The sequence below is a fragment of the Neolamprologus multifasciatus genome, chromosome 7 (assembly GCF_963576455.1).
Source record: "Neolamprologus multifasciatus chromosome 7, fNeoMul1.2, whole genome shotgun sequence".
Classification (NCBI taxonomy): domain Eukaryota; kingdom Metazoa; phylum Chordata; class Actinopteri; order Cichliformes; family Cichlidae; genus Neolamprologus; species Neolamprologus multifasciatus.
In genome coordinates this window covers 58645840-58671475 of record NC_140445.1, presented here as the reverse complement: position 1 = coordinate 58671475, position 25636 = coordinate 58645840, and the positions used below count along the sequence as shown (strand labels likewise).

Here is a 25636-nt window from a genome sequence, read left to right as displayed (position 1 = left end):
CTGTTTTGACTTACTTTGCACGGCAACCAATCAAATGTTAGAGAAGCTGCATGGGCAGCGTTAACCCCGCCCCCTGCGTTTGATGGGTGAGGTTGACAGATAAAATTATTTCATGATGAGAGCCAGGCGCCAGGACTGCCAAAATGAAATAAATAAATATATCATTAAATAATTAATTAAATGTGTCAATAATTAATTAAAATGTGAAATACATAAATAATTAATTAAATGTGTCAATAAATAATTAATTAAATGTGTCAATAATTAATTAAAATGTGAAATACATAAATAATTAATTAAATGTGTCAATAATTAATTAATTACATGTGTCATAACTATTTATTTAATTAATTATTTCCCATTTTAATTAATTATTGACACATTTAATTAATTATTTAATGGTGTATTTAATTAATTCATTATGGCAGTCCTGGCGTTCCATATTTTAGTACCATGTTTTCTTATTATATTTAATATTGGATTATTTTAAGTGTTTTGCCTTTTCTGCATTGTCTGGAGTAAAACGTGAAATATTCATAACGCAACATGTGAGGTACCGCACAGTTAAGAGGCATGATTTATTGTTGATAGATGTGATTAATGGTTTCAAATGCCTTTGTTTAGAGATTTTGACATTGTCCATTATACTTAATATCAGAGTGTTTCTTAGTTTTAGACTATTCGGTTAGACTAATTTTTTTATCCCTCTCATTTAGCCGACTAAGAGAATAGTCACCAGGAACCGGATATGGATATATACAAGTTAATAGGTCGAGCATGATAGTACCATATTCTTCAGAAAATAAGAATTTAACACAGGTAACTTTGATTTACTCTACATTAAAAGGTGTAAGAAGATCAAAATTGTCTTACCATTCTGAATGCCAAAAACAAACAGACTGGCCTGTCCTTGAGAAGCCACATTGCCACCCACAGATGTCTGGAAAAGCTGCTCTGGGGGCTGCTGACCAGGGCTGGCTACCACACCGACACCACCCTGCACCACAAAGATGGTTGTGGCGGGGGCTGGAGCCTGGTTGTTGAGCTCCTGTGAGCCAATAGTACTCTGCAAGCTGGACAGATTTGTCTGTGGTATGAACAGCTCCACAGGTTGATTGTTTTGGACAGAGCTTGAACTTGGGCCCACTTGCATTGGCTGCTGTTCCTGGAACAAGCTCTGTTGTTGGTTCTCAGTGGTTGTTGAGTTGCTGCCCGAAGAGCTCTGGTCTTGGAAGGACATGGGCTCTGCTGTATCTGACTGGGTGATTCCAACGCTAATGGTCCCCATAGGGGAAGGGCCTGGGGTCTGGGTGCTAAAGAGAATAGTAGGGGCGATAGCCTGTGGGTTCAGATCTGTGGTGCAGAGAAGCAGACCTGTTTGCTGTGGTGCAGGGTTGCCCTGTGAGTGATTGGGAATACTTTGAAATAAGGAACCCTGCTGGCCCATTGGAAGCTGCGCTGGTTGTTGTTGGTTCTGCTGTGGGGACTGCTGCTGATCCATTGGGGTGCTCTGTTGCTGCATTTGAGACTGCGGTTGATTTTGAAACATTGAAACAGACTGATGTTGGCTGGCTGATGTCTCCATGGAGGAGATGAATGCCAGCTGCTGCTGTTGCTGGGGCTGATGGTTCGGCGTCAGGTATAGGGTTGATCCTGTGGACTGCTGCTCTGAGTTGAGACTGCCACTAGCCAGTACGGTCAGGGTATTCTGGATGAGGGCAGCCTGGACCTGCTGTTGGGACCCCTGGGTTTCGGCCATGGGCCTAGGCGACTGGAAAAGTTGCTGTGGGGGGGATGTGTGTGAAGGAGGCTGTGTTGGGAAGCTAGTCTGGATAGTAAGCAGTTCTCCAGCCTGTTGAAGGAGAGAGCTGGCCTGAAGGTGTTGCTGTAAATTCTCCAAAACCTGCTGCTCTTGAAGTTGCTGCTGTTGCTGTTGTAAGTTGCTCAACGCTTGATTTTGCTGCTGCTGCTGTTGTTGTTGCAGCTGATGTTGCTGTAAATTGGTAAGAATATGATTTTGTTGTTGCTGATCCTGAAGCTGAATATTGTTTAGAACTTGCTGTTGCTGATTTTGTTGCAATTGTTGTTGCTGTTGTTGAATATTCTCCATAATTTGCTGTTGCTCTTGTGGCTGTAATATAAGTTGCTGTTGCATCTGTATGTTGTTGATGACTTGCTGCTGTTGCTGCTGAAGGTTTCCAAGTATTTGTTGCTGTTGTTGAAACTGCTGTTGTATTTGTTGTTGCTGCTCCTGTTGTTGTATCTGTAGCTGTTGCTGTGCTGACAGTGAATTATCTGTACCCCCCAGTCTAAGGCTGTTCATGTTCTCCTGGACATGCTGCTGAAGGGATTCTGCAGAAGGTGTGGGGCTATACAGCACAGAATTTAGCTGCTGCTGAGCTACAGCTGCTTCTAACACCTGCTGGAGCGTGGTGTTACTTCCCCCCTGGAGTTCTCTAACTGCCCTTTCCAGCTGGGCCACCTCTTCCTGGGGAAAGAGGGAGACTTGGGACTGCTGTGGCTGTGCCTGAGAGGAAGGTGCTATCTGTGGCATGGCCACAACCACCACCCCTGCACTACTACTGGAACTCTCAGGTGACAAGCTTTCCTGGGGGTCTCTAAGGAACTGCTGGGGGACTTCTGGTGTCACAGGTGGTATTGTGGTGTCTCCTGACACAGAGAAGGAGGTTGTTGGGGCAATTTCTTGCTTTTGTATCGTGCTGAGGGACTCTAAGCTAGGGAAGACCGGGGGTGCCTGGGGAAGGTCCACATCTTCTGATGGTAAGGGAATTGTTCTCTGAAAGGACTCTCCACCTGGATGAGGGCTAGAGCCAAGGTCCAGAGTCTGCTGCACTGTGATGAGTGGATCAGGGGATGACTGAGAAAGAAAAACAGTGTTACAGACCGTATTTCTCAAGTAAATATTTTAAAATCTCTTCCTCAAAAGAAGAGGAAGAAGTAGGGGGTATCTTACTTTGAAGACCTCTGTGGATGGTGGATTGCTAGACACTTCCATAGGTGTGTCCTCTTGCCGTTTGGATGTCTGGTCAGAGATTTCTGTTTGTTCAGAGGGCATAGATTTGATCGGGGTATCAAATAAGCAGGTCTTGACCATGGATATCCCCTCCGTTTTTACTGTCAGGACATTTGAGTTATCAGCTGGAGGTAAGAGTGGAGAAAAGGACTGTTAGAATGTGAGATGGCAATGATTAGCTACTTGAAATCAACACGAGGAGCTTAGCACACATGACAATACATGACACGCTGCATGTTCCATGTTTGTAATGGATGATGTGGAGAAAAAAACCCATCCAACACCAAGCACAAGGCAGTTTGCAACAACCATACAAATCAGGAGGGTATTATCTACTTTTACCATAACCACTTGCCATCAAAACGCTTTTTGTAATCCAACTACAAATGTTATTTGTTAGATTGCGCACATGGCAAACAGCTACTTTGTGTTCCTGTTTTAAACTTAAATTGAATCAACTAAAACTACTAAGCTTCAACATCCAGCTTAAAAAGGAAGGAGTTTCCAAAGTTCAGCCAGGAATTTTAAAACCAAGAAATAGATGTTTCTGATTACGGCCTGACAGCAGCAAAGCATTCTGACACATTTTGTTAGTAAACCTTTCTATCCAGCGGATTAGATAGCGTTCTGTCTTAAATATGGAGGCTGTTTTTGACACCCTGCACCTTCACCATTTCCCTCTCACTCTCCCACTCTTACCTGTGATCCACCTCCTCTTTATTTTCTGTGCAGTTTCTTCTTTTCCCCTTGTCACTCAGACTCAGGCTACCAGCTTCACCGTGCCTAAAATTACTTGAACCCACACAAAAGTCCCCCTTCATCTTCCAACATTACGCTGATATGGACTTATAGATTCACTTAAACAGGATTTTCAGTGAGTTAAACAATTCCCGTTTTTGTCTCAGCTGGTGGGGGGCTTTGACAGTTCTGTGCCATTGTGAGCTTTAATTTTTTTAAATGAAACACAAGAAGAAAAAAACAATTAAATAACCTTGTAAAGTAAAAGCCATAAGTGTCTGTTTTATTAAATGTATTTGACATTTGCAGATTTCAAGTAAATCAATACGATATTCCAAGAGTTTTTAGTAGAGATCACTTACAATAAATCTGCTGACTTATAATTATACATTTCTTAAATGCTACATCTCCTAAAATAACAATAAAACAAATAATTCAGATTATTTAAATAAACTACCATCCTGCTACTACAATTCCTTGTTAATAATAAGATCGCTGAATGCTATGCCACCTGTTCCAGACATGCTCCAATGTCAGGACCAATTATATCTGCTACACATTTACATATTAAACCTTCATCTGTTAGTGGAAACACAAAGGACTGCCAGTGATCCCTACATCTCTTTTTGCCATTAGGGTAAATGTGTCTGTGACAGCAATAATTGCGGCACTGCTTAATCAGCCATTAGATTTGTCTATATGATTGATTATAATGGTGTAGTGCTATTAAAACTTGTTATAACTATCCGAAAACAGTACTATGTTAGCTCTATTCACTCTCTTCAAAACAGAAATAGCCCATAAGTGTCACACTTATAACTGTCAACATTTAAAAGCCATCAATGCCACGACGGCTGAACTATGTAACTTTCATGCATAGGCTGCTTGCTGTTACCTGAGTCTGGAGTGTAGGTGAAGGGTTGGGCTTCATGTGATCTACCAGCATTGGTCATCACAAAAATTCCCACAGAAACAGGAGAAGTGATTGACTGGTTGTGAAACGGAGGGACTGTCACTATCAAGTGATTCTGGAAAAAAGAGATCACATTTTTGTGTCAAGTGTATGCCAGAAAACAGGTTTGATACAGCAGCTTAGATTATTCAGTGTAAAACTCAAGGGGATCACCATCATCCCCACTTGCATATACCTGATGGAAAAGATCCATGTCAATCTTTGCTTCGGCTTGCCAGGAATTATCATCTGAGAATTCAAAAAGATTTGAGAGAGTTTATATGCAGAAAACCATTCACACACATGACATCGAGCTACAATGCTACTGACAAAAGAAATTGCTACAACACCTGTAATGTTCTCCTGAAAAATAACTTTGGTTCCTTTAAGGAAGTTCTTTCCGATTATAAAAACTTCCTCGCCTCCTTTCACTGAGCAGCTGTGGAGACTCTTTCTCAGGATCTCTGGCACTCCTGCTGGCTGAGCTGAAGAGTAAAAGAAGATTCAAACTATCATTAATAACATAAAACTAAAACACATATTATAAATATTAGCCATCAAATTGTTTCAGGAATCCTAGTTGACTGTTACTCACTGCAGAGGATCGGCGATGAGGGAACCTGTAAAGTCAGGGTTGATCCATCAGGCTGGGGGATGCTGACTCTGAAGGCCAACCTGGCTCGTGTACTCTTCTTCTTGGATCCTGCAACACCAATGCGGGCTTCGACATCTGCATTACGGAGCTTCAAAATTCCTACACAGTCCACTCTGTAGAAACAACACAGGAAGGAGAAGGAAGGGATAACTAAATATACAAAAGCACATACCCAATACTTTTTAAATATCAACACTGCAAGTAATAACTAGTCTTTAATTATCTGTAAGAACTCCTTACGCAAGTGTCATGTCATTGCTGGGCTCCAGGGGAATCTCAATAACTGTGGTGCCTTCTATGTCCACCTCTTTGCAAGCAGTGGTGTTGCGTCCTGTCACTCTGCATGCCTGGTAGAAACCATGAGGCTTCACTCTGCCTGCATCATTTGCTACAAACACCTGCAGCACAACTGATTCACTCACACCTTCCAACTGCAGACAAAAAAAATAAAAAATAAAATTAGTTTTCCAGATTCTAATAAAAACCCCAAAACAAACAAATAAACAAAACACCTCAGCCCTGAAAGATTTTCAGTTAAATATAAAAGTTTTAATCATTTGCTAATCAACTGAATCATTTATCTGTGAGCATTATTCATGGTACAAAAGAAGCATGTGATCTGTTCATAACCACTGAGCCAATCAAGAGCGATGTCAAGAATTTATTACTTTAATAATGAATACAAGGCAGGGTTAGGGTATCCCTACCCTGATTTATCATCAAGAGGTAAAGGTACTTGTTTGGTTGTTTGCAGTGTGAGTACTGGATTTACTGTTGATTTAAAAAAAAAAAAAAAAAAAAATGAAATCAAAGAGACAAGTAGGTTATCCATGTTAAATGCCAGCTATTGAAATAGGAGAAAGGAATCAAGCACGTGGGCAGTGCCTGTACAATCTTTCTCGTGCAGTACTCCACACTCAGTATATTGGTTATATTCGATCTTATTCGGCAGCTTCTTCCTTAGGTGGTAATATTTCGTTTTTTAAGAAGCTACTGGAAGCTTTTGTACTCCAACCTTGACAGTGGGGAATCCTTGTTGTGTACGATCTTTGACAGAACCTCTGCTGCCCTCAGTCAGATAGCGAGCTCTGTGCTGGGTCTCTGGCTGCACCAGGATCTTTAGCTCCTTCCCATCACTCCTCTGAGGGAACTGAGCAGACAGTGACCCACCTTTCACTGCAGTTCCTGACTCGAGAGAGCTGCAGAGGACAAAAAATGATGATGACATTAGTGTGACATCCAAGAATCCAATTACCCCAAGCAAAACTTTAATCGACCTTAATGTATTCCTACAAAGGGGAGAGGCACTCTGACCTAAAGAGACAGAATGTACTCTAGTAAGTGTCACCATACCTGGATATGGAACTGGTCTTATCTGTGCCCAGCTGGGATAGCACATAGTGAGGGGCTTTGGCGCTGTCAGCATCAAACACATCCATGCTGTCTTCTGGAGGAGCAGGCTTGGGACCGGGCCGCTGGCGAGGAGTGCGTTTTCTAGACTTGCGTGGCACCTCCGTGTTGTCATTGTAGGAGATGGAGCTGATCAAACTGAAGTTCGAGACAGAATCATCGGCCCACATGCTGCTGCTTTGCTCCGAGTCGGGACCTGGTGCACCAGATATGGTAGGTTCCTCTTGGCAAGACATCTGGCTGTCATCAAACAGATCCTCAGGTGGTGGGGATATGCTCAACACAGTCCTTCGCTTTGATGGAGTGTTCTGGGGCTGCTGGACTCCTAGCCCCGGCAACCCTCCCGGCCCTACATCCCCTACTGTAGCGTTTGCTCCACTGCTGCTTCTGTTGGGGGCACCCTCCGCACCTTGCATCTCTGAAACACCAGCGCCATCTCCTCCGCTGGAGTGGAGATGCTGGGCAACCTTGAGATGGTCTGACGATGAGGTAGAGGGGCCAGAGGATGTAACGCCTATGGCGAGGGAGGAAGAGGCAGAAGGGCTGGAGGTGGAAGAGGTGGCATCTGTAGTAGTGCATATAGATATAAAAGTTAGGACAGATGTTCACCACATAGCAGGCTAGCAGTCCCATTCAAGCAGCTGAATTTGTGCATGATTTGTATAGATTTCCCCTCTTCCCAACTCTAATTTCAACAAACTGTTGTGGGTTATGTGCTCTCACTGTGCATGCGAGAGCTGTCAAGCACTGACCAAATGTTCTGAAGTTAAAGTTGAGAAGGGTACTATAGGTCCCACAATGTTTTGATTTCCTACAAAACCTCTGATTAAAAATCAATGTGACAAAACTGACATGCCTTGTTTACAAAAACAAAAGCAAGCTACAAATTGTTACATACACATTGCCAGAAAGAAAAATAACAAAATCTGGTCAAACTTTCTTGTACAGCCAAATTTGCAAGCTGATAATGTGGCGCCAAATTAAATTTGCCAGGTTTACAGTAGAGTTTTATGCAATGTGCATTCAATAGTAAACAGTAGTTTGCGCATGCCAATTGGAATATTTGGTTGGGACTGAGCGTAGCCATGGAGACAGAATAAACAAGCCTCTGACCTATGGAGCAGTGAACTGCAGACCATTTTATATGCAGACACTCCCTGCCTCAGAGGGCACTTCCTGCAATAAAAACGAGACAGCCAATGAGCAACAAGAGAGCTGATCATTCAAGACTTAACTTCTGTCAATCAGTAAACTGGATGAGTTAATATACTGAAGGAAGGAGTATCTTTTGAAGTTTATCATTTATAGACACTCGGAAGCACGTTTGTTTGGTTAATGATGATCTAAAAGACATCACATGAGTCATGCTTTTGATCAGCACTGCTTAGGGCCAGCTGGGTCAGACATGATAGTAAAAAGGCAGCGTTAAAAAAGAAAAAAGAAAAAGAAAAAGCGCGCTCTCTCCAACATGATTGTTCACCGGTTAGTTTGCTTTTTAGATGAAAACCATGACTAGAATCCTTCACAGTTTTAACTGATGTCAAGAACATCAAAATGCACCATGATCCAAGATCAGGCCATTTTCTTTGCTTTTGATAAGTGATATTCAAAAATACAGTCCAACGTTTGCTGGGGCAACTTCACTGTTTCATGAGTAGACTAAACCATTGTAATTAGTGAAAATGTTAGCAACTCTGTAACATGAGAGTCAAACACTTGTGCACGGTTCACGGTGCAACAGATGCATCTCTTTTACTTTTGTTAAAGGCATTTAAAACTCAAACTATAGAGAGGGCAATACTCAAATAAAGCGAAAGAAATTGAAAACATGAAATGCAATATGCCAACTCTAAAACACTATATAACGTCATAACATGAGGGATGTTGTAGGAGATGATTTGGATCTGTAAAGCTGAGACAATCTGATGGTTTTTTTAAATTTACATTAAGAGCCAAGGGAAAAATAAAATTTAGTACAAGCGTCAAAAAGTTATAAAAAAAGAAACCCAAATCATCGGTGAAACAATAAATAAGAGGCCATATCAGCATGCAAACGCTGCATTCTGAATTTCAAATTTTGATGTAGCTGTACATGTAGCTGGTGTTTGTTGTCAAAGATGCAAAGGTTGAGTCTGCTGTGATGGTGAAAACAGGGGAATTCAAATTGGTATTTATCTGCTCAGCTATAATACATAATACAAACAATAAATGATCTGAACTGTTATTGAATAACATGAACGGCAGAACACTTTTTCCTGGTCACACTCAAAAGACGCATAAAATTACCGTCCCTGGCCTGTGGGCCACGCTTTCAGGAACCTGGCCACAAAGAGTGTTAAATGACCAGTTAAGACATTAGTCTAAAACACTACATAAATATATATATTTTTTAGAGATTTCGATTCTTACTGTGAACTGGTTAAGTGAGGTGGTGGAGGTGTGTTTGTAGAGTGGGTGAATATAAAAGGTAAAGCGCTGTTATGGTGCTTGATATGTTTTGAAATGTTTTTATTAACACTCTAAAAAAAATCAAAACATTGAGTGGTTAAAATGTTGCCACTGTAGAGTTGGTTCAGAGCAGCTTCAACTCCATTGTTTAAAATACTGTCAACACTGCCTGCAGCCTCTGTACCAAAGTACACAACACTACTTAGCACACAGCTGTGTGGAGTTAAATGATATCTTCACATCAGGTGCTAAGGGTGTTGAAATTTTTCACTAGGCCCGAAAACAGCGAGTGTCAAGTCAGGCTTCATAAGCAACGTCACTTTCCATGCTGCTGCTAGTTAACAGGATCGCCCACCACTAACAGTAAAAGATGCTGACAGACAACAACAGAACAGACATCAATACGGTATAATATTGGAAAAATTTAAAGTTACAACATATATTTGAATAAATCCTGTGTTTAGCTGCACAGAAGGGCTTTAGAACTAAACCCCGACTGACTTGTTGGTGCTGTACCCTTGTATAACATGGGGCCCAGCTGACACGTAATAACCAATGTAATAATGTATCGTCATGTCAGCAGTTTTGAAACACTTAATACACACTAGCCTATATAAATCTCTTTTAGTCACAAATCTTGCCTCGGAAACTGATGAAAGGGTGAAGTTGCCCCCAGTCACTCACACAAGGCCACATTTCTTTACCCCTGCTGACTTGGGTAATAGTTTGTTACAGGGAAACTGATCCCAGATCATGGTTTTCATGGACTGAGCAGGTAGCTCACCTGACGCCAAGGCTGCAGAGGGGGGAGGTCCCGCCTCTCCCCCACTATTCTGGCTCATGGTGGGTGGGTCTGTCTGGGTGGACGACGGCTGGAGCTGGAGTTCTTTGGGGAGGAGGTCATATACCGACTCTGCCATAAAGGATGAGCAGGAGAATACAAATTAGTTTCTGAAAAATAAATGAGATTATTGGTAATTAGAGGACAATGCAACTAAAAAAAGATCCATACCCGCTCTTCTTAGATGAAAATATTCTGTTTTTAAATACCCATTTTCAGCAGGTTTCCTTTTAACCTGTTAGGAACGGTGGACCATGATGAAAATAGCAACCTTCAAGTCACAACTGCTCCCAACTTTTAAAAATAGAACAAAAAAAACACCTGCCTTTATTGCCAGTTAACTCAAATAGGTGTTGTCACAATTTAACCCTGGAAACATGAAGCACACAATGTTCTAACTTATTCTACTGAAAACAAGGCCTCAAGGGTTGCATAAGGCAGCCGTCTTAGCCTCAAACTGAAGCTAATGCAGAACTGCTCTCAAGCACAGTTCAAGTAATAATACAACCGCTGGAGCTTAGTTCTAGAAATCGTCACAATTCTTTGCAAAATAGAACCTTGCCAACAGTCAATTTCACTTCCACTAATGCAAGCTTCATGGCAAAAACAAAACTCCTGCAGTATCTCACCAAAACTGGTTGTTTCCTTTTTTGCTTTTCGAAGACAAGTGGAAGCAATACTGCAATCCTCCCACATCTCTTACAAATTCTGCAGTCAACACTAGCACAACACAGGGTATCTTATGATGAACTAAATTAGCCTCCCGTGGGGTTTGGTGTAATAAAACCCACAGAGTCATGAAGATATTTAATGGCAACATGATTCCTTGTAGACATAACGACCACTGCAGCCACACTGGAATAAATCAGATCGGATGCTAGATAAACACATGATTAGGTAGTGCGGTTGCTAAGAAACAGGCACCTATCAACACCTTGATATGGATATTTCAGCTTTGCATCGACAGCACCAAGGATGCGTAGTAGTCATCTAACACTTGCCTATGATTTTGTTCCCAACAGAGCGATGACGCTGACAAGACACATGATCTTGCACTTCTGTGATGTCAGTGATGGTGCTGAGCTGGTGGCAATGCATCACCAAGGTTCACACAACGAACAAATAAAATCTGCTATTGTTTGCATCAAATCCCCTTACAGCACTGCTGAATGAATAGCACAATCTAAATGTCAAAAGGCCAGAGAAAGTTTCATCTCTTTTTCTTAACAAATATAGAAAGAGCTGTGATATTTCACAGATCTCGGTGAGATCAGTTTCCTGTGCAGCTAGAAAAAGAAAACGTGGATTTCAGTGAACCTGTTCACAGCGAGCTTCAGAGACTGCCAGCAACCGTCCAATCGTGTGCACGAATATCACAACAGCCCTCAATCTTTGCCTGTGGTGCGTGGCATGAAGAAAGTGAGTCTTTGTTGCTGATTGCATTACAGATTGACTGACAACGAGACATGACCTCAGCCTTAACTAGTATCCCTATGGACAATAGAAGCATGCATAGTGGGTCCACTGAACATGTGCTGTCACCTGCTTTGAACCCATGTATTAGGGCTGTTCGATATAACGATATATATCGGATGACGATATAAAAACGTCTATGTTTAATTTTACGCTATCGTTTGTTTCGTGGTGTTGCAAAATAAACTGTTTATGGCAATATTTTTTCATTATTTTGATGGTCACTGTAGTGGCTATATTAATTTCTTAAATTTCTCACTTTCTCTTATATTTAATATAACCACACTACAGACAGACAAGCGTTTGTTTTTATGCGTTGTGGTTAGCAACAACAACGGAAAAACCACCGCGTGTCTGCTTGTTCCACATAAACCTTTCACAATAAAGCTCAAGATCCTGTTGAGACTTTTCAAAATAAACAGAATCACGTGAAAGATACAGAGTGTTTACGGATGAGAAGCAAAAAAGAGCGGTGCTAAAAAAAATAAACCTTAGACTCAAATGTTAGAACAGGCTTTTCCCTGCAGCACGCCGTGTAATAAATACTCACAAAGAAAACGGCAGCCGTTACAACTTATGTCTAAAAATGTATCGTTTCATGCATCAGTTAAAACACTCGACTCCAGGTACGCGACGCCCAACTGGAAACACTTCACGCAAGTCGAGCTGCCCGAGATTCACAGAATTTATAGAAAATGTTACATTTTTGTGATTTATATCGTTATCGGACGATAGATGTCTTAATATCAGGATATGAGATTTTGGTCATATCGCACAGCCCTATAATGTATATGCTTCAGTATTCAGTCACATGCAAACAAATGTTCTCTTCATAGACTCCCAACACATGTGCAGGAGTAGCATGGCACTTCTGCTAAAAAAAAAAAAAAGAGCAGCACATAATAAAAAACAAAGGACAAAAATTGCTATTCACTAAGCTGGGTACCCTCTTGCCAAGGTTGGCAAAAGGCTTACATGTACTGGACAGATCAAAAGGAGTCCACACTGTGTTAAAGAATGTCACTGTTGGCCTGAAAGGGGTATAAATCACCCGTTCTCTCTGGGTGCTTGCTGGTCACACAGCAACACAAAACAACCACAGAAAGTCAAACTGTAAAAGGGTTCATTGTTCATGGGATTTTTTCTTTTAAAAAAAACAAAAAAAAAACAGCACACATGCACTACAAATGGTTGTTTATTAGAAATAAACTTTACAGAATCGTATAATCTGCTTGACTACAACTCAGAGCTCTACTAAATTACCCCTCTAAAAGTTCACCACAGTGCAGTTTAAGCCTAAAGGATTTGCTCGTGATGGGAAACCTACCCAAGAAATGTTTTCAAATCAGAGGCATTTTAAGGAGTCTGTTATGAATCATAAAAGCCAAAAATAATGATTAGCATGTTTACCTGCAGCACAAATTTGTTTAAATGTGCACAAATATTAGGTTGAGACACACACAAGATTCAATTATCTTGTGACACAGGCCAATAACCACACATTGTTATTGAGTCAATCACTTCAGGTTCATAAATGCACAGATTGGAGTGCTGTCAGCGATTTTATTTTTACTTTTGAAGCACACTTTCCAGTTTAGGGTGTGCAGTATATGCAAGAGTGCTTCTATATTCAAACTGTGCTGTGGCTTGTGCTCGTGGAGACTTGAAATAAAAATGATTAATTGGAGCCCTATTGTTTTCTCCCGATTATTCTCTATTTTCTTTGAATTTAAAATTCCATCTAAAGCAAAAAAAAAAATGCTCATAATAATCCATCAACTAAACAGCAGGATTTCCAAATGCTTTGTTGAGAGAGTCCAACAGCCATAATGTTTAGTAGGGCTTTTATTTTCATGTACAATTTTGGCTTCTGGCGATTATTAAATTAAAATGAATGTGGTAAAACAAATATTCTGCTGGAATCAATTTCATTTGAATGTTCCTGTTTAAATATAAATCCAGCAGAAGTTGTGCGTCTACACCCCTGCATAAACCTGCACCTCACTTATTTAATCTATCCAAAAGTATAACTTTCAAAACCAAACAAGCTTTCTGTAGGTGAAAATGTCATTTTCCCCAAGAGTGCAGCTCTGTGGCTACCTGGGCTTCTTTTTTACGCTTCCCATTTGTATATAAACCTCCAGTGGCGGAACCGCTCTATATACCTTTACGAAGATAACAACATCAAACGAGTAGCGCCGATTAAAGCTAGGTGATAGATTCACTTTTTCAGGAAAACCAGAAAATGTTATTTTTACTTTTTAAACAGACTCCGTGGGCTTAGAAGCCGTTTTGCAGCATATACAAAAAATCCTGAAGTTTGAAAACAAATGTTATCTCAATTTTAAATGTGTGTGAGAAACAGTATACTAAGTGCTTCAATTAGTGGAAATGCCATACTAAGAAACTGCTGCAGTGTCAACAGCTGCTGTTTGGATTTTGTTGCACACCTTCTCCTGCAAGTCCTTGAAGCCAGTCTCGTCAGTCATCACTGTCCTGAAATGCCTCCAGGAAAATTATCTTTAATTTTATTCGTCACCTGTGCTTAACCCTAGAACACTAACGTCGGATGATTTTCACCCACGTGCTTGTAGTCAAATGCCATCTTTTGTTTATTTCTCCCACAGTTGTCAGCGATGCACAGAGAGTGTGCCTTCTCTGGACAAGGCTCACACGACAAGGAAGAGGTGGGCAGAAGAAAAAGTTATGTCTGTTATTTAATTTGTAAACAATATTTTTGTTTACGATTCTCAGTTTATTTATTTTTTACTCATTTTGAAGCGTTTGTATAGGGTCCCCCAATGATACTGTTTTCATTTCATGAGACGTTGTTTAAGGGGAAATGTAACAAGACTACTTCAATTTGCCACATATTAGGTTACTTATTCGGATGGGAAGTATGTTTTATCAGGCATATGATATCAGGTAAAAAAATACCTGACATTAGTGACAGTGTTATAAAACTGCACATAAGTGTTCTAGGGTTAAGAACTGCCCTCTGTCAAAACAGATAAAAACCTCTTTAAAGGTTTTCTGACCAATCCTTAAAATAGGTTTTAAAATGTAGGTTAACTCTCCAGTTCACAAAATACACTTCCTGCACTACATTTTGGTCTTACTTTGTCTGTTTGGACAAATCTATAAGCTTGTCCAAACAGTAGCCTGCAGCACACTAACCTACCAGAAGGTGGACTGACTTTAACCTAGACTTAGAACAATTAAATTATTAGACAAGCACATGTTTGGTTTGTTTTTTCCATGTTAAAAAAAAAGGGGGCAGGGAATGCATCATAACCTACAGTGGTGCTTTAATTATGGTTTTGAACACATAACAATATGGTCAAGCCAGAGTAGCGACATAAAAGCTACTTGCCACATTTAAACCACAAAGAATGCCATTTTGGCTTTTAAAGCTAATGGTTTATCTTAAATTTTAAATTACTGCAAGAAATGGCCCAATACAATTTTTATTTGCTTTCAGCCTGCTAGTGCAAATCAGATGGATAAACAAGGTTTAACAAAATTACTTAAACGACATTTCTACAGTGTAAATTGATTGTACTGTACTCCTAATCATAATTTTATGGATTCTGCTTGTGGCTGTAGCTATAGAGGTGAGCATGCATGGGGATGTGGATGTTAGCAGAGGGAAACCACAAGGCCACATTAATTATTAAACAATACCATACAAAAGATGGTCCTCTGCTAATATATGTAGGCAACTTTGTGACAACTACATATCTGAGCAACAATCAGCTGCTTCTAAAAGTAGTCTCTGGTCTCTACAGTGTACAAACTGAGTCTACATGTAATACATGCCATACGCATTTCGACTTTCAAGAACAGAAGCTCTGTGGCCTTTAACTTGTGCCCTGTCCCCATTGAACCTGCCATTTGTCCACCTAGAGAAACTGTATAACTTTTTGGAAGTGAGGCTGAATTTCACTGGTCCTTGAGGATAAAACAAAACAAAAAAAAAACAAACAAAAAAAATGGAAACCTGCATCATGTGGGGAGATTTCAGCACTCTACACCAAGCAACAGCTAGCACTGTCTGATGTCCAATAACAACTCCAAGGACATTGTATTAAAAGAAAACATATGGCAATGATTGACTTTTCTACTCCTGCACAAGACAATCTGCATTTATGAACAAGCCGCCAAAGGTGCACCGAAAAGGCAAACACAAACTTGATTGTGATTTAAAGTTATGAGGCAGCATGCTTTAAAAGAATATTTCAAAGAGGAAATGTCCAGGTAATTATGAATACACAGATATCCACATAACAGAATGAAAAATTAACTCCAGTTTCATTAATAGTTCACCATTTATTGCAAGCTCAGCAGTCCTTGGGGCCACAGATACCACCTGGTGTGTGTAGGCGTTATTATTTATTAATTTCTGCATGTAAGAAACACAAAGGCACCCCCCCCCCAAAAAAAAAAAAGAAAAAAAAAAGAAATCAATAATGGCAACATTAAATGAAGGAGTCTTAAGGCAAATGACTGTTCTTTCAATCGATTCAAATGCAATTTGTTTCAAAAGCGGACTATGCAGTGGTGTACATCAGAAAATTGGCACAATGAACGCTAATTTAAATGATGATAAAGCACTTTGGATGTAGTTTCCAGTATGTAGCCCTTTGCTTACTTTGTCTAAGTAGGTATGGCCTGTTGAAAAAAAACAACAACAATAAAACGCTGTCCACCCCTGAGACTTTTTTTTCCTTGGAAGCCATTATTTAGCTAATGTATCCTAATGTAAACCATTTTTACACAGATGAAAGAAGCAGATGAAACTTGTTACTAAAGTTGTTACTTGTAACTTTAGTAACAAGTTAACTGACATCCACCTTACTTAGTCACCAGGATACATCATATATTGCGGCACGTGAATAACATTGAATGGGATTCTGTGCCTTCATTCAACATAGAGTAAGTAGCAAGAGCTGCACTTGCATACTGTTGTCCCGTTGCTATAGGCTGTTGCAAGCTTTTTTTGTTATACAACACTTAACGGCGTCGTTACTTTCCAATAATCATGGTTTCATTGAGTGTCTTGTAATAAATTAAATATTTAAAAGGGTTTCACTGGAAAGTACTGCTGTCTTTAGACTGTAGTGAAGTCAGCCCATGCTTTACCTTTAAAGGACAGCCAAGAATTACCCACAAGACTGCAGTCATTAAAGTGGAAGGCAGGGCTATTAACACTAAAGCAAGGGAGAGTTTACTATTGGCCTACATTTATACCTGAGAGACATAACAATGGGAGAAGGGCCTGCTTTCTTTAAAAAGAAACAAGTGAATGTCTGTACTGAGTGTAAACATATTACACAAAGCAAAGGCAGCCAGGGACAAGTGGTTAATGTATCCTGTATGTAACCTGTGGGAGAAATGTGTTGTGGAAGTAAATCTCCCTTGTGTATATGCTACAAACAAAACATGCTTCTTTTTCTTTTTTTCTTTTTTTTAAATCACAGTAATGAGAGTAACGTAAAATCTGTGTCCTGACATAAGGTAACATTGAGGAGAAAACCAATTAACACTTTCTCCAATACCCAATCCAATAAGTGTTTTCACTTAAACATTGTGCTACTTTCCTGTGAATTAAAACATATTTGCAGTGAATTGTTGTTCACCTAGCCTAACTGGATTTCCTAAAAGCAAAATATAAAGTCTTTCACTCAATTCACTGTACATGCATGATGGGTATGAACAAAACTTTTGTTGAGTATGTTGACAATTTTTCTGGACCTCTCTTTATGTCCTGTGATTACTGGACACTTATCTTTGGCCAAATAGACATGATCGAGTATGTAAGTAAGTAATTTTTAGGAAGGTACAGGTGCGCTTTTATGAGCGTCTGAGTTGGTGTTGGATGATCTTGTTAGCAACCACTGCACCGTTTTTCTCATCCTTCGTGCATTCATTATACGCCAGTCTGTGGTGTGTTTTCATGCGGCTGAATCACCAGCTTGTAATGCTTTGCAATGCAGACACACCTCTACAGCACTCTTTGCATATCATTTCTTCTAGGTTAACGTCATTTAGACTAGATTCGAGTCATTTCCAAACAACGACTCATGCTCCACTTCAGGGGACAAGCGCTACACATTTCGCTGTGCTAGACATTTAATTTCAGTCATTGGCTGTCTTCTAATGCACTGTTAGTCATCCAGGTAGTCCATAAAAGTTCAGTGGCTTTAATGCACTGCACTGTGTGGGAAAGCAAACATTTTTAACTCTTGAGCATCCCTTTAAATTTACATCCACTGTTGTCCCTTCGTACCCACACGGGTACCCATCCAAAAGGTGATATAGCAATATCATATATTAATTTTTTTTTCTTTTTTTTTCACATCAGATCTTTTAAACAACTTCAGACCTAACCACAGATATAAAGTTTTTCATTATTTTTTTAATTATTTTTAGGTTTTTATGGCTTTATTGTCATAAAAACCCCTGTTTTTTTGGGGGGAAAAAACCATAATATGCAATATTTTCAAAAAATTAGTTGCAAATGGAACTACTTGGCATGAGGTTATTACAGCCTTGAATGGGTAAATAATTCATAACAACATTGATTTGGATGCATTATTATTTTTGGAGCAATAAGAGTTTTTGCAATTTACATCCACTGTTGTCCCTTCGTACCCAAACGGGTCCCCATCCAAAAGGTGATATAGCAATATCATATATTATTTCTTTTTTCATTTTTTTTCACATCAGATCTTTTAAACAACTTCTGACCTAACCACAGATATAAAGTTTTTCATTATTTTTTTAATTATTTTTAGGTTTTTATGGCTTTATTGTCATAAAAAACCCTGTTTTTTGGGGGGGAAAAAACCATAATATGCAATATTTTCAAAAAATTAGTTGCAAATGGAACTACTTGGCATGAGGTTATTACAGCCTTGAATGGGTAAATAATTCATAACAACATTGATTTGGATGCATTATTATTTTTGGAGCAATAAGAGTTTTTGCAATTTACATCCACTGTTGTCCCTTCGTACCCACACGGGTACCCATCCAAAAGGTGATATAGCAATATCATATATTAATTTTTTTTAATTTTTTTTTCACATCAGATCTTTTAAACAACTTCAGACCTAACCACAGATATAAAGTTTTTCATTATTTTTTTAATTATTTTTAGGTTTTTATGGCTTTATTGTCATAAAAACCCCTGTTTTTTTGGGGGGAAAAAACCATAATATGCAACATTTTCAAAAAATTAGTTGCAAATGGAACTACTTGGCATGAGGTTATTACAGCCTTGAATGGGTAAATAATTCATAACAACATTGATTTGGATGCATTATTAATTTTGGAGCAATAAGAGTTTTTGCAATTTACATCCACTGTTGTCCCTTCGTACCCAAACGGGTCCCCATCCAAAAGGTGATATAGCAATATCATATATTAATTTTTTTTTATTTTTTTTTCACATCAGATCTTTTAAACAACTTCTGACCTAACCACAGATATAAAGTTTTTCATTATTTTTTAAATTATTTTTAGGTTTTTATGGCTTTATTGTCATAAAAAACCCTGTTTTTTGGGGGGAAAAACCCATAATATGCAATATTTTCAAAAAATTAGTTGCAAATGGAACTACTTGGCATGAGGTTATTACAGCCTTGAATGGGTAAATAATTCATAACAACATTGATTTGGATGCATTATTATTTTTGGAGCAATAAGAGTTTTTGCAATTTACATCCACTGTTGTCCCTTCGTACCCAAACGGGTCCCCATCCAAAAGGTGATATAGCAATATCATATATTATTTCTTTTTTCATTTTTTTTCACATCAGATCTTTTAAACAACTTCTGACCTAACCACAGATATAAAGTTTTTCATTATTTTTTTAATTATTTTTAGGTTTTTATGGCTTTATTGTCATAAAAAACCCTGTTTTTTTGGGGGGGAAAACCCATAATATGCAATATTTTCAAAAAATTAGTTGCAAATGGAACTACTTGGCATGAGGTTATTACAGCCTTGAATGGGTAAATAATTTATAACAACATTGATTTGGATGCATTATTATTTTTGGAGCAATAAGAGTTTTTGCAATTTACATCCACTGTTGTCCCTTGGGACCCAAACGGGTCCCCATCCAAAAGGTGATATAGCAATATCATATATTATTATTTATTTTTTTTTCACATCAGATCTTTTAAACAACTTCTGACCTAACCACAGCTATAAAGTTTTTCATTATTTTTTCATTGTTTTTTTAGGTTTTTATGGCTTTATTGTCATAAAGACAATAAAGCCATGTTTTTTTGGGAGGGAAAACCCATAATATGCAATATTTTCAAAAAATTAGTTGCAAATGGAAATATTTGGCATGAGGTTATTGCAGCCTTGAATAGGTAAATAATTCATAACAACATTGATTTGGATGCATTATTATTTTTGGAACAATAACACTTTATTGCAAAAAAACAAACTGAACTGACCTGAACAAACTCAACAACAAACTGAACAAAGATGTAATTTACATTTTATAGCATGAACCACAAGATGGATAGATTTTGCAGACAGGACATATCTTATATATATATCTAACATTTGCAGCAGTTACGATAATAATGTGCTGTATGCACGATGAGCCCTGCTTCCGCTTTTTGGAACGCTGCTCTTTCTCAGCAAAAGCCTCCCCTAAATTGACCGTGCGCTTCGTGTTGTTCGTGGCGTCTGTGCAGAAATGACAAGGCTGCAAACTATTCTCACAGACTTCAAAGGTGCACCTGAATTTAAAAAAAGATCATCCTCTATCTTATTGTACAGACAATTATCTTTTTCTGCCTCTCCCTCCTGTTCTGTGTTCCTGTGCCACTGGGAAACTGAACTGACCTGAACAAACTCAACAACAAACTGAACAAAGATGTAATTTACATTTTATAGCATGAACCACAAGATGGATAGATTTTGCAGACAGGACATATCTTATATATATATATAACATTTGCAGCAGTTATGATAATAATGCGCTGTATGCACGATGAGCACTGCTTCCGCTTTTTGGAACGCTGCTCTTTCTCAGCAAAAGCCTCCCCTAAATTGACCGTGCGCTTCGCGTTGTGCGTGCGCGTGTCAGTGCATTTCGTGGCATCTGTGCAGAAATGACAAGTAAGACAAGGCTACAAACTATTCTCACAGACTTCAAAGGTGCACCTGAATTAAAAAAAGATCATCCTCTATCTTACTGGATAGAGGATGATCTTTTTCTGTCTCGCCCTCCTGTTCTGTGTTCCTGTGCCACTGGGAAACTGAACTGACCTGAACAAACTCAACAACAAACTGAACAAAGATGTAATTTACATTTTATAGCACGAACCTCTAGATGGGTGGATTTTGCAGACAGAACATATCCTACCATTTGCAGCAGTTACAATAATAACGCGCTGTTTGCACATGAGCACAGCTTCCAAACTTCCCCAAAATTGACCGTGCGCTTCGTGTTGTGCGTGCGCACGTCAGTGCATTTCGTGTCGTCTGTGCAAACTATTCTCACAGACTTCAAATGTGCACTTAAATCCAATGACTGGAAAAGGATCTCTCTCTGTCTCTCCCCTCCCCCCGGCTCTGTAGTGTCACTGGCACAAAGACTGCCCTTCCCCTGTCTGCGTAGCAAACAGCCAGCCAGGTGGCTGATTTCACACCCCTCCCCCCTCTGCTTAACAAAGACGTGCCTGCTCTTGCACCCCACCCCCCACCCCCCTCACTGCTCAGAGCAAACAGGGCTCATTCAGAGTGAAGAGATTCAAACATTTAGAGAGATTTAGAGGAAGAGAAGAAAGTTGCAGGCTGTTGTTCACTTCAAGGAGGCGGCTCTATGGGCTGTTTTGTTTGCGACCGACACACACACACACACACACACACACACAGTATATATATATTCTCAATCACATTCACACCACTCTCTTATATCAGTTCCACTACATCAAGACTATTTTATGGTGGTCAGCTGTTTTATTGCCATGTAATTTGCATAATAAGATAACCATGACCTGCATTCAAAACCACTGAAAATGTCTATGGGAGTGCTGTACCTAATATTGTGCTCATTTGATCCAAAACCTATTTTTCCTTTATTTTGAAGGCTGAGGCTTAGATCCATTAGGTATTCACGAGAAAAGAATTATCACATGTCAGAATTACAGTATATCGAAAATATGCGATTATAATGGGAGTCAATGGTACCCAGGCGGGACGAAGGGACAACGCTGGTAAGCCATATGTGAATCTCCTTAACTATACACCACACCATAGAGGGGATCATTGAATTTTTAAAAAATCCTAAAATACACATCCTGGCCAAGTTTCATGCAACTAGTCTTTAAAATGACTGATATATTGAGAATCAAAAATCCAAAGTTACCCAGGCGGGCCTGTTTTTTCGCTAGGGACTCTCGAGGGTTAATATTCCTTGAACACGTTTATTTAACTGTAGGGGTTCAAAGCATGTTCATGATTAATCAATTAACTGGGCAGCCCTAATCTGTATATCTGTTGGGTAGGTATTTGGTTTTCAATTTTGGGATTTCAGCACTTGGATTTGGAAATAGCATTCCAGTTTGTCTGTCTGTTCATCACATTTCAATTCACTTTGCTGTTGCTAACTCATTTTTTGCAAGGTTGAAGCCACTTTTCATTTCCCTCTAGCAGATTGTTTTTCAAATCAGCCAAAAGGGGGGAAAAAAAACAAAAAAACAAACAAAAAAAACTGTTACAGTTTTGCTCGAGGGCTTGCTCTCCTCACACAGGAACAACAGTCTCTCTGCTGTGAGAAAGGGGAAGAGACTTTTGTTTCTCTCCGAGTAATCATAATTTTTATGTAAATATAGCCAAAAATCACTATCTTGATCATTAGTTATATGTTTATGGTGTATTGTCGCAGTAATAAAATCAGACACGAGTTCTTGAGCTGTCCAGGTTCCAGTAGGACCCTGCTTGCTTCTCAGTAAACCCTGTGTTACTATTTCTATTTGTAACTTCTGAGATTTCACATTTTACTCAAAACAAACAAAACTAAATAATGCAATATATTCTGGCAGCTTGGTCAGTTGTCTCTACTCACCCACATAGTCTGACATACATGAGCTCTCCCAATAGATCGTTGATGAGCATGTCTGTTACCTTGACCCCAACGTGAGAGCGCACACCCAATTACAGAGATATAAATAAACAGTCATCATGTGATACGGTGTGACCATATGGCAGTCTCAACTGAGAATTTCAGGGTCACAGAGCAAAGCTTTCTGCTGGCTCATGAGCACCCTATACATAGCAGCCAGACAGATGTGGGGCCAGCAGGCAAGTTAAGGCCCAGTCGTGTACAAATAATATTTGAAAAAAATAAAAAAAGGAAAGAATAATATTTGTTAATGTGATTAAAATGTAAGGGGAAAAACCCAAAGGGGTGAAATAGCACCATTGTTTTTAGCAAAAGTAATATGCATAAATTCTTGTGTCTCATGTTACATTTGCACTTTAGGATCAATAGTTTATATACAAGCCTCCTTCATAAACAAGCAAATGCATGATAGCTGCCTGAGTAGAGTAAGCATATTCAGTGACAGTTGCTTTGCACATTAAATTGAGGCGATGTTTAAAAAGGGAAAAAGACAGACTTACAGGCAAAGTGCTGCTCTAACCAAGCTAAATGCAACATTAGTTAACGGTTTTGCACTCCAGAGATGCAGCAACACCCACCTAATAATAACATAACAGTTGGCTGACAAGTGTGCAGCGATATTAGAGGCAAAATATATTTTGGCACTAGAGGGCCCCTTATCCTGATAGGCAGAATAGCACACTCTAGGCTTTGAAGGGCCAATAACTGCATTCTTTCAGTGAAACCAGAGAATGTGAGGAGGATACACTGGCTCAATTCCACCAAACAAACCAAAACAACAGAGGGACTGTCACTCGCTAAAACCAAACAAGGAGAAAACACAGGACAGCCATGCACTACTTTTCCATCCATGCGATATGCGCACCCACAAATACACACCTCTGCAGAACCCGAGCACTACTTAAGTACCTTAAACCACGGAACAATGTGGTGGGTAGGCAGCGACCTCACAAAGCTGTGTTAGCTCATATAGGCAACTAAAATGATGCTAGTCATCAATCTGCATGACAAGTGTAACCAAAAAACACACATAATTGTTGTTATATTTACTTTACTATTCTAACATACCATGCTTTTCCACGCATGTGACATGGACAACTAACCAGCAAGGGTAGTCGAGCTGACTAACTATGCTAGCTAGTCTTGCTACTAGCAGAAAAGAGGCTAACCATTGCTAGCTAGCAGCTTAACATGAGCTATCAAGACAATCATATTAGTTCCAATTAGACAAGGACAAAACGGATTAGCGACCTCACAGTAACCTTCCTTTAGATAAATCTTACCTTTAGAGTATAGAGATTTGGGGGAATTGAGGTCGATATCCGAGCTAAGGAGGGATATAAAATCAGAGGGCATCGCAGCGCTTCATCGAGGGGAGGAGAAGCGGACACTCTTTAGTAGAAACGAAGTCGGCTGCTCCTGGCGGATAAATATTACGTTTTACAAGCGGAATGTTTTAATATACATAGTATAAAATCGCAACAATCTTAAGGCGGCAAAAAGAAAACTTTCAAAACCAAGAAAAAAAAACAAAAACGTTATCTAGCACGTCTCACGTTTGTGTGTCTTTGCTGAGAGGAGACACGTTTCGTGCTACGTTGAGACGAACACACACACCGACACACACTCGACTACAGCGGGTCGACCCACCTCCTCCTAGCCCGCCTCTCTTTGCTTAGAGCATGCGCAGTGGCCCGAGTGAGAATAGAGGATTTCCAGCCATCAGAAGAAAAGGAGTATTGGATCGTTCTTATTTTAGGATAAATGGCATCAGGTTGAACCAGCTCGTGTGACCTAGATAGATTTATCCTGAGTTCACTTACACCGTAAAAGTAAGGGTATCTTGTTATAGTTTTTTATGTTGTTTATAACAAATTGAAAAATATGCAAACATTTTATCTCTTATTTACGTATAACTATTAAAGGTGGGAATCACCAGACATCCCGTGATTCCATATTATCACAATACTTGATTCTCAGTATGATATTATTGACATTTTTTAACATTCTGTGATGTCCTGAGTATTGTAATAATACATGTTGCAGTTTATCACCTCTCAAGCATATCAAGCATACTAACACTGTAAGATGAAGACAGGTCAGTCTGACTCTATTTTACAAAGACTCATTCAGACTGATGGCAACATGTTGGCACATCTGTCTGTTTTTATCGATTAGATAGTAATTATTTGACAATCTCTAAGAAAGTGATTGCAGTCATTTCTCGTCAGACTGAGACTATTTTCAGAAAGGTTGCCTCCTTGTAATCAAAGGGGTTGTGAGTACCCTTGAGCTTTGGGCAACCATCTAGTCACAAGAAGTTGCAAGAAGTCACAGAATGTGAAATAATTCAATACATAACCAGTCAGCCACTGTTTTTTCATTTTTCATGTTTATGGATAGATTTTTTTTGTAGATGCAGTAAGGTTGCATCATATCAATATCAATATTTACTGTCTCTGTATTGATCACAAGTATCACAATATTGATTTTACAATACACTAACATTAATTTTGTGAAGCTCAATAGTCAAAATCAATATTGATATTGCCTCCCTGAATCCTAACTAAATACTGTTGAAAAAACGAAAAATTATTATTATTGACAGTACTTCATTATAAAAGCTAGCTCAAACAAACTAAAAACTAGGTCATTATAAGGAATATACCTTTTTCTTGCATCATGCAACCTTTGTTCAATATCTGAAGTAAAGCATCCAAAGCAATGAACAGCACACAAGCATGGTGAGCATAAGGGAGCAAGCACGGTGACGTCAGTGAAGATGAGTGTCAGGAGTGATTTGTGACAGAAAATCGTAGTAAGACTGAAAGGGACAGTTTACAAGATGGTAGTGAGACCTACCATGGTGTATGGTTAGGAGACAGTGGCACTGACAAAAAGATACAAGCCTGAGCTGGAGGTGACAGAG

General features: G+C 39.2%; 1 protein-coding gene across 3 annotated transcripts in view; it reads right to left on the bottom strand.

Annotated features, from left to right (window-relative positions):
• The window catches only part of LOC146515659 (nuclear factor of activated T-cells 5-like), a 40899-nt gene extending 16538 nt beyond the window's left edge, over positions 1 to 24361 (bottom strand). Inside the window, exons 1-11 of one of the 3 annotated variants that reach the window (XM_085165317.1) lie at positions 23991 to 24361; positions 10022 to 10188; positions 6733 to 7354; positions 6395 to 6578; positions 5620 to 5810; positions 5320 to 5492; positions 5075 to 5209; positions 4921 to 4973; positions 4668 to 4800; positions 2975 to 3159; positions 874 to 2878 (exon numbers count right to left, since the gene is read on the bottom strand). In XM_085165317.1, the coding sequence (XP_085021443.1) occupies positions 874 to 2878; positions 2975 to 3159; positions 4668 to 4800; positions 4921 to 4973; positions 5075 to 5209; positions 5320 to 5492; positions 5620 to 5810; positions 6395 to 6578; positions 6733 to 7354; positions 10022 to 10157 (3817 nt within the window). In that variant the 5' untranslated portion in view covers positions 10158 to 10188; positions 23991 to 24361. Of the gene's footprint in view, positions 1 to 873; positions 2879 to 2974; positions 3160 to 4667; positions 4801 to 4920; positions 4974 to 5074; positions 5210 to 5319; positions 5493 to 5619; positions 5811 to 6394; positions 6579 to 6732; positions 7355 to 7902; positions 9921 to 10021; positions 10189 to 23990 lie in introns of those variants that run through there. The other 2 variants (XM_085165316.1, XM_085165319.1) reach the window with 2 other exon arrangements.
• Between the last annotated feature and the right edge of the window lie 1275 nt (positions 24362 to 25636).